Genomic DNA, 9,156 nt, shown 5'->3' with positions numbered 1-9,156 from the left:
GCTGGATTGAATCCCCGCTTGTTTGTTGATTGAGATGCGGAGTCGAGTCCTATCTCCGTTGGGGGTGGGCATGTGTAGTATAGAATCGAGCAATAATAGAATAAGCAGGGATAGTTGCACAGCTAGTTTGCAGAGGGACATGGTGATCAGTTCTAGGCACAGGGATATAATTATGGAGTTGGGAGGGATAGTTCACCCATCTCCCCATCCTCTCAGTCTCCCCGGCCGGCAGATGGAGTTGAGGGCATGGTGATCAGTTCTAATCATCCATCCCCGTGTTGAGGGAGAGCATTGGAGTTGGAACTAGCCCCCAGCCGAATAGTAGGGAGGGTTGGTGGGAAGAGTAGGGTCGAATATCAACTATCGATTCTGAGGCAGCAACCGGGTATCTAATAAATAAGGTATTTCGTTCCACAACATTCATATCCCGGTACATTTTCAACACTCGGCCCAGAATTCTTCAAGTCCCATGGCCTTAGATCCAACATCTATTGATTCCATCCCAGCCTCGTCCCGACCCAACCCACATATGACTCGCTCGCGGAACACCTCTATCTATCTCCATTCCATAGTGCTGCTCTATCTCCATTCCGTGGTGCTGGCGAAGAGGCGTGAGACGTCTGCCCCATACCCTCTCCGGACCAAGAAATGTGGTGTTATGATGTTGGAGGGGCCCCACTTTCTCAAATTAGGCCTCATTTCTAACCCTGCAGAATAATGGCAGTGTGCATTCATGGGGAATTATAGCGCTGCAGGGTGGGCCCATGGGTGGGAGGGAAACTCTAGTTCCAACCCCGCACACGGAGGTCTAACTAGAATCCCCTCCCTTAACCTGCAATTCTAGTTAGCCATTCGAGCAGTTCATGCGAGTAATCAGCTCGCTAGGCCTAAATAGTAGGGGCCCCCAGCCGACTCGGTCGGGAATCAGCTTGCAATCTCAAATAGTTGTTCTAGAATCGAGCTAGAATAAGGAAGATATAGTTGGTGGGTGGGAGGCTAGCAACTATATCTCCCACCCAACCTCGATTCTAGCCCGCGGGCCCCAGGGTTCGAACCATAGAATTGGCCCTAAACCATTTTATGGACTGATTAATTAAGAGGGCCCCTACGGGCACGTTCGCTATTCCTATGAATGCACACCCGTAATCCGGCTATCCGGGTGTTCATGGGGAATTCTAGTTGTTCAAACCCGGGTGTGCATGGGGGCCCCTACAACGGCATCTACCTATGCCAAATGGCATAAACCTGCTAGAATAATGGCATCAGCCTGTTAATGGCATCAGTTCATTAATGCGCTCCCCAGTCAATTCGAGGAACCTGCTAGCAACTATAGAAAGGGGGGGAGGGGGGGCGAGTTAATTAATCAGCTCGCTAGAATAAGCCCCCCAGCCTCCTCCTCCCACCCACCCCCAGGGCGCCCCATAGAATTGTAGGGCGAGATGTTCATTAATGCGCTTGCTAGAATACGCTAGCCCTACAATTCTATGGGGCTAGCCCCCCCTCCACTCGTGCCGTTGCTAGATTAAGCTAGAATAAGCAATTCTAGTTAGCGAATCGAGCAAATATCGAGAACCCGGGTATGTATATTGCGGGAGGGTATTATCTATCTGCCAGGGTAGTGCGATCGACTGAGGATTGATTCTTGGCCAGAGAACAACCCATTCTAACCTCTTGAAAGCTTTTGCTCCCGAAGAAATCGAGAGGCATTCACTTCTCATTCATCATTCACTCACTCGGGGAGATGAAAGCCGAGAAACATTCATTGATCGCATCTCCTTCTTTCCCATGCAGGGTGGTTCGTAGGTCGGGATCGAGATGGTGCCATCTACCTCTTTCCTCCATCTCTTTGGTGGGTGAGGAAGATCGAATCTCTCCTATGATCCTCCGATCCCAGTTGGTAGGGTAGCTCCCTTCCTTCTCTCGTAACCCTGCATCTATCAACTAAACTATCGAGAGGGGGGTGGGGCCCCTACAATTCTATGGGATTTCTCGCCATCCATTAGTTGGCCATGTCTAGTCGATCAGTTCTTCCTTCATTGGCTATGATCGGATCTCCGGTGCATCTCTCCGGGTAATGGGCCATTAGTCCAAGCTCTCCTTCCCGCCGGCACATTGGGTTGGGGGATCATTAGCCCTTATTCCTTGATCGGCATCCCAGCTCCTAATCTCCCTCCGGCTCGGTTACCTTGGTTGTCGATCCCATGTGTTCACTCGATCCCTGGGTCGCATCTCCATCCTTCCGTGATATTCTGATCTGTCCCCACCCAATGCAATGCTTTCTCCCCCTTCCCCATCTCCCATCTCTCGGTCCCAGCTAGAATAGGCTTAGAATAGGGGGCCCATTAATAAGTAAATTCGAGCAGCCCCATTAGAATTGTAGGGGGCCCCCCTCCTGCTAAAATAGTTCTAGAATCGAGCATCTACCTCGTCGATGAATCAGTTCATGCGAGTTAATTAATCAGTCAATTAATCAGCCCGGGCCATAGAATTGTAGGGGGCCCTTTATAACCCTTTCAATAGTAGGGGGGGGCTTGATTGAAAGCGAATAGTAGGGGGGAGGTAGCTCGATTGTAGGGGGCTCGCCCGGACTGCTCGCCCTAAAATTCTATGGAGTGGGATGGGAGATAAAAGTGGCTTGTGGTTGGGAACTAGCCGGAGACCCCCCCACCCCTTTCTAGTTATAGTTATAGTAGGGGGGGAGGAGAGGAGTGAGCGATAGGGAGAGAGGTGAGCCCCCCACTATAGAAAGGTAGATGGCGGCGCGCCCTACTATCTATAGGGGGGTTCAATAGGGAACTATAGAAGAGGTAGGGCGCGGTACTCGGGTTTCCGAGCACTCGATAGATCGAGGGATAACCTCGACCTATCGCCCATAGACAGTGATGCAGTCCATACTAGACTATCTACGTAACATGATTGGCGCCCCGCCCCCCCACTTTTTTTTCTATAGTTGGCGGGGTAGATGGGCGTAACGTGATTGGCACTGGAAAGGACCTCGAGTCCAGCATGACTGCCCCTTCTTTCACAAACCGGCCTCTCCCGTTGATTCTCGGTCGACTCGATGTTGGCACCACCTCCTCCCAGTCTTCTCCATTCCAAGCATCCATTCCACATTCCGGATTACTGACCGCAAGGGCATCGACCCCGCCCCATCCTCTCTTTTAATTGATGGAGAAATAGATCAATGAATGAAGAAATGAATCGAGAAGCCGGTCAGGTCCAGACCTATCTATGCCAGCTTGGCCTGGACGGGGAGGGAACCCGTTTTTTGACAAGATGAGGAGTGAAAAAGTTGGAAGGCCCCTATCCATTGCTTTCGCACCCACACATAGAACGAGATCCAGGGAAAGCGGGTGAGATGATGGCGGGCAAGCGGAGAGGTTGGTTATTCAGAATCAGTCGTACGGTTCAACCTTTTTAAGAAATCGATAGTGACCAATTTCCCCCTATAGACAGTAGGGCATTCTCGGTCGTCGCCCGGGCATTCTCGATCGTCGCCCGGTTCATCGGGATGGGTCGGGCCCTACCGGGAGCAGACCGATGAAACAAATTTCCCAGGTTATCACTCACCCAACCACCATAGAATTGTAGGGTTAATGGCATCAGTTCATGCGAGCCGTTCATAACTATACCCCCACCCCTTCGCAAATAGAATAACCCTCTTTATTAATCAGCTTGCATTCCGTTTCAATAGAGGTACGGAAAACGATTAGGGGTGAACTCTCTTCGGTTTCATTTTGCGAGCTGTTCCAACCACTACTGGAGATTCCAAGAGCTGAACAAGAATGAATACCACACATAAGAGTAAAGAGCGGGCTCCCTGGTTTCATGTTAAACCAATTCGTCGGATCGATCAAATTTTTTTGACAAAAGTTGTAGGATGGGGAGACTACGGAAAACACAACTTATTCGAAATGCCGGTGACCTACCAATTGCAGGAGTAGAATTTCCGGCGAGCAATAAGTACTTGAAGGATACGATTCAAGTGTACCATTTTCTTTATCATTCCGAAAGAAGGGTTGTTCGGGAAGATGAGTGAACAGCAGAAAGATCCGAATCAGACCTAAATGGAAATTACATTCAAACTTTTTTTCAGAACCCATGATGAAGGGCGTTACTACGATAGTAGAGAGGAATGGATAAAAACTCTATATGCCGTGTAGAGAACAACGAGTAGAATCTGTTTATAGAGGAGTCCAATCAAGAGTCGTCTCATTTCCTTATCCCCCCTACTCTCGATTATTGTTGCTGGCATTGGACGAATGAAAAAAGGCTAGTTCTGAAGTTCGTGAGAGGCGGGGCCCGTGATCAGAACTACAAAGGAGATCTCGTTTAAGGAGGCGGGGTGGTCAGTTTTTCGTTTACCAACCTATTCGGTATGGGAGTATGGGCCCCTGCTGATCGCCGCTTTTATTATTTATCCCCAGTCAAGCCTTCAAAATTACTGCCGGTGGCTGTAGTCCCTGCCCTTCATCAGTGAATCCGGTCATTACTGCGGCACATTCCCTGCCCTTCTTTCCTGCTTCCCAGCCTTCCTGCCTTTCTTCCAAGCTTAATCCGGAGATTAATTAGGGGTGGGTGGGCCCCTCTATCTATGCTGTAGTTGGGGTGGGTGGATATAGCGGCCCAACGAATAGGCCGGGGCCCTCCCACCCCCTCTATCTATGCTGTAGTTGGGGTGGGTGGGAGGCGATAGTTGTGGGAGGCAACCGCGTGCCGCGTGATAAGAATTTGGAGATGTCCAAACCGAATCATTTTATTTCTTCTGGCCCCAAATCCATGATCGTGTAAGAATAGCCTATACTTCCTCTCGATGACCGAGTCCCCTACCCGAATGTCTATTTCTTTATCCCTCTCTCGTTCACTGGTCCGTCACATCGGATTGTGCAGCCGAGGAGGGGTTAGGAATCCGGGCGAGAGGAGGAGTTTAAGTATTATTGATCGGCCAATGGGAGAGAAAGGGGTAATGAATCAGCTGTGAGTAGAAGAGATCTTATTTGCCGTTTCTCCCTGCCCGAAGCTCCAATGATCCGAAAAGTGGTCCATCTATCCTTGTTGTATTCAAATCCCTACCTCTCATTCGTTCTTCCCTACCCCTCATAAGCCATGGGTGGGACCAATCTCCCACTTAGGCACTCCTAACTCCCTTTCTCGGATTCGAGAACAAGAAATAGCCTGCCCCTACTATTCTAAGGGGCGTTGGTGACTGATCCGCATCTTTCCCGGGCATCTAGGCATAGGCAGACAATAGAGGCGAGAAAGTACCGGGTTCAGAGGCGCATGATCCATCCGGCGAGGGACTACTATCGGCGGGTACGGATCCACCAATTGATCGAACGGAGAGAGAAATAAGATCTTTCCGAGGTGACTATAGCACCAGTAGGGGTGGATAAAAAAGTACGAGATCTTATCCCCACCCAAGGCTGTCCGACCATGGATTTCTTCGGCGGGGCCAACTTGACATTGTTGTTCTTTTCCCGGCACTTCCCCTTCTTTTGCTCCCTTCGTGGTTCCGCTGATCGATCTGCTTAAGTCCCAGCTGAAGGAGACGTGGTGGAAGATCTTCTTATTCCCACCCAACCCGATGGCGCATCAAAGCTTTAATCCGTGGTGGGGTGGGCAATGGAAGGTACTGCTAGGTGCGGGTCTTCATTCCTCCCATTTGGACTCCTCGACTCGACGAACCCACTCTGGACTCGATCCCTCGACACCTTCCCCGACGATAGGGCCGATGCAAGACCAACCGCATATTCTTTTCGATCAGCTGCTGACGTACCCTTTTATTTCGGCATGGATGGCTCGGCAGATCGAGTGTAAGAGAGTTATCCTCCTTCTGATGCAGTGAACCGGGATCGGATAGTTGATCAAATCATTCTATTGGTCCATTCATTCTCCCTCCCACCCAGCATCGGCGGGACAGGCAGTCGATGAGGGCTAGTCGGGGGATAGAGCGTGAGGGGACTCATATACTATTCCGGCATGAGGGGATGGATCAACGGATAGCTGATCAACTGTTGCTGGATCGGCTGATGAGGGATAGCGAGGGATAGAATCGGCGAGATGCGAGGTGGTGGGGAGAGAGGTTTACTAATCGATTGAACGGGATTGGCGGGAAGGGTACGACTATCTATTGGGAGGGTGATCCATCTTCAAATTATTCCGCATCTTCGCCGACCACAACGTTACAATTACCGGGTGGGAGGGAATTTTAGTTGATGGGTGGGGGGTTATCCGGCTATCCTCCCACCCACCCCTGCCTCCCACCCGAGGCAAATAGGCCAGGGGGGTTGGTGGGGGTGGGTGATCAATCCAATCATTCCCCATCTTCCACGCCCCAAGGCAAGGCGATCAGTTAAAGCTATTCCTTCACCACTACTATCTAAAAGGCCAACTCGACGAACCACACTCGATCAACTTCTTATTCCCACCCGGGGCAGCTAGTCGTCTATTCTTCTTTCGCCCACCTCCGAGTCAACTATATTCTCCCTCCCAACCCCGTTTCGGCGGGCTATCTAACCACTCAACTCTTTCCGGAGAAGGGGGGGGGCGGAGAGGCAGGAGATACAATAGGGGCTAGCGGGGGAGATAAGGAGGGACCAGATGGATCATTCATTCGGTTTGCGGCATGGAACGAACACTTCACTGCGCTCTTATAATCGGAAGGTTTGTCAATTGCAGATGCTATAACAGCTCGGAACGAACATGGATTGTCCCCCTGGAACGCATTGAATGGGAACGGAGTGTCCTCCGCAGTAACACGTGCAGATACTGGAGCATTCGGCGGAGTGGGGACATATGCAAATGTGGAAACGGTGGGCTCGAACCGACTATCCTCCGGGTGGGAGGGAGAGGTAGCTCCGGGTGGGATAAATAGGATGATGCAGAGGGAACGGTAGCTCATGCCTGAATGAGGCATCCTCACTGGGATGGTAAAGAAGCCGGACGAGGTGGTGACTCGCGAATGGGAACTGGGTATCGACACCTGGAACCGGAAGGGATCCTGGGCGAGGTGATGGCCCCGAGACCCAGTCAACTGAGTCATTCACAGGTACTGGCGGGCCGATTCTGACTTTCTTCGATCTGCACCCAGAGAATCTGCATCTGGATCTGCTCGAACCGGCTTCGCATCGGCTCCCCCCACCTTTCTACCATCCCAGCTTCTAGCTCCGGCTCCACTACTACATACATAGTGGTGCCGGATCTCATGGATACGAAACTCGGTCAACGACCCACTCTGTACCTGGATATGGAACTGCATCCCGATCCGCAACAACCGGATCTGCTTCTCGATCTCGATCCGGAGCTGGAGAACACCCTTGCTTCTCATTCCGATGTCTCCACCTATGTCTCCGCTTCCGGATCTCGATCCCTGTTACCTATATATGGATATGAATATGGATGGATCCGGCGGCTATTGATCTGGAACATCTGACTCTTCATCACGATCACGAACGTAGGGTGCAGAGGTCTCGATCCGGATCTTAACCTGGAACAACCCGTCACTTCTGCTGTCCTGGCTTTCTCCGTCGTCTCCGTCTCCGGTGATGCTGCTCGCTCCGGTGCCGCGATAGTGGTGAAAAGGGCCCGGTAAACAGAATGAACATAAGCATCTCTCGCCCGGGGCGACTGCTGTATCGAACTCATAAGCAACAGAATTGACTGGATCTCCCGGGCCAACTTTGACTGAATCGACAGATCCACAACTGCTCTGCAATTGGGACTGCTCCAGCTGCGAGAAACGGTCTCCAGTATCTCGGCCCCCGGGGTGGGTGGGAGGATGAAGGGCTGCCACTCACTCCGCCGCTCCGTGGCTCTCCCAGCCACCATGGTTCTGTTCAACTGGGAAAAAGAGAACTGCTCCAGCTACCCCTGCTCCTCTTGCTGCTCCCACCCCTGCCATTGCTACGGGTGCTCGTGTCGGATGTGCGGTCCCGCCATCGATCCGTACCCGAAACTGCCTCTGCTTCTGATGGCACGGGATCCGGATCTGCCTCTGATGCCTCTGCCTCATCCCGCTATTGGCTATCGACCCGGAAGCTGCTTTCGATCAGGAAATGGAACTGGGGGGGATGCCTGCTGGGATGCTCACTCGAATGCTGCTGGTAGTGGTGCCGATAGCTCCGCCCGCATATGGATGTGGAGAAGCATAAACTAGAACTGGAAGGGACAAGAACTAGAATTGGGTGGGAGGACGAATCGTCTCTTTCTGTAGAGGTGGGAACGGCTTCTAGATCCGTAGGGGTTGGTTCAGTGTCTCCTGGTGGGGAATCGCGATAAAAAGCCTTAGCCGGCTCACTCTTGTTCAACCGCCTCTAGGCTCTCTAGCCCGACCCCCGCCCGGAGTAGATCCAGGGGTGATGGAGTAATTTGATCGATCGTGGTTGGACCGCTGCCTAGGATAATATTTCGTGCCGGGGGGAGGAAGGGAACCCGCTAGCCCTTATGCCCGAGTTAGTAGAGGAACAAATCGAGGACTTGAAATCATCCGTCTAAGGGCCAGGTTACCCCCCCTCGATTCCTCTACGTTCCAGCACGGGAACTTATTAAATGATTCCATCCCCAACAACAATGATAGGACCTTCAACAATATAATACTAGAATTCCCCCCCACCCCTCCCACCCTTTCCTAGAATTCCCGGGAGGGAGATATAAACCTATCTCCTCCCACTATAGGTCCCCCCCACCCGGGAAGCTACTATAGTTGTGGGTGGGGGGAGATAGAAGTTGCGGGACCTTCTATTCCCACCCAACCCTAGCCGGGGTGGGGGGGAAGCTACTATAGTAACTAAATTGGAACTCCAACAACTGTTTAGTGGCACTCAAAAAGAGCAGTTGCCGGGGTGGGTGGGGGGAGATAGAAGTTGCTCCCACCCGCCCCCTGGGAACTACCCGCTCTACTAAACAGTTGAGTGGCGGGAACTCAATTTGAGAACTACCTTAGAATAGTAGGGGCCCGGGTGGGGGGGAATTCTAGCTTTCTCAATTTTAGTTGGCCGTTCGGTTGTTAATACGTATACAATAGGCATGACTCCTTAATCTCCCTCCCACCGGTTGCCCGGATGGTAGGACCCTTAACCGATGCCTCGTTCCCTCCCCCCGGCTCGCTTCTTTATTCATGAGATCGGCCCGGTAACTCCAATCTCATCCCCATCCTTT

General features: G+C 51.8%; 1 protein-coding gene across 1 annotated transcript in view; it reads left to right on the top strand.

The window, feature by feature from the left end:
- The window catches only part of LOC131043334 (putative COX1/OXI3 intron 1 protein), a 21,604-nt gene extending 14,708 nt beyond the window's left edge, over window positions 1–6,896 (top strand). The window contains exon 2 of the mRNA XM_059214916.1: window positions 6,679–6,896. Within this exon, the coding sequence (XP_059070899.1) occupies window positions 6,679–6,896 (218 nt within the window). The remainder of the gene's footprint in view (window positions 1–6,678) is intronic.
- The last annotated feature ends 2,260 nt before the right edge of the window (window positions 6,897–9,156 follow it).

Source organism: Cryptomeria japonica, unplaced genomic scaffold (assembly GCF_030272615.1).
Source record: "Cryptomeria japonica unplaced genomic scaffold, Sugi_1.0 HiC_scaffold_22, whole genome shotgun sequence".
Classification (NCBI taxonomy): domain Eukaryota; kingdom Viridiplantae; phylum Streptophyta; class Pinopsida; order Cupressales; family Cupressaceae; genus Cryptomeria; species Cryptomeria japonica.
The sequence above is the reverse complement of the archived record's forward strand: the minus strand, read 5'-3'. Positions and strand labels throughout refer to the sequence as shown.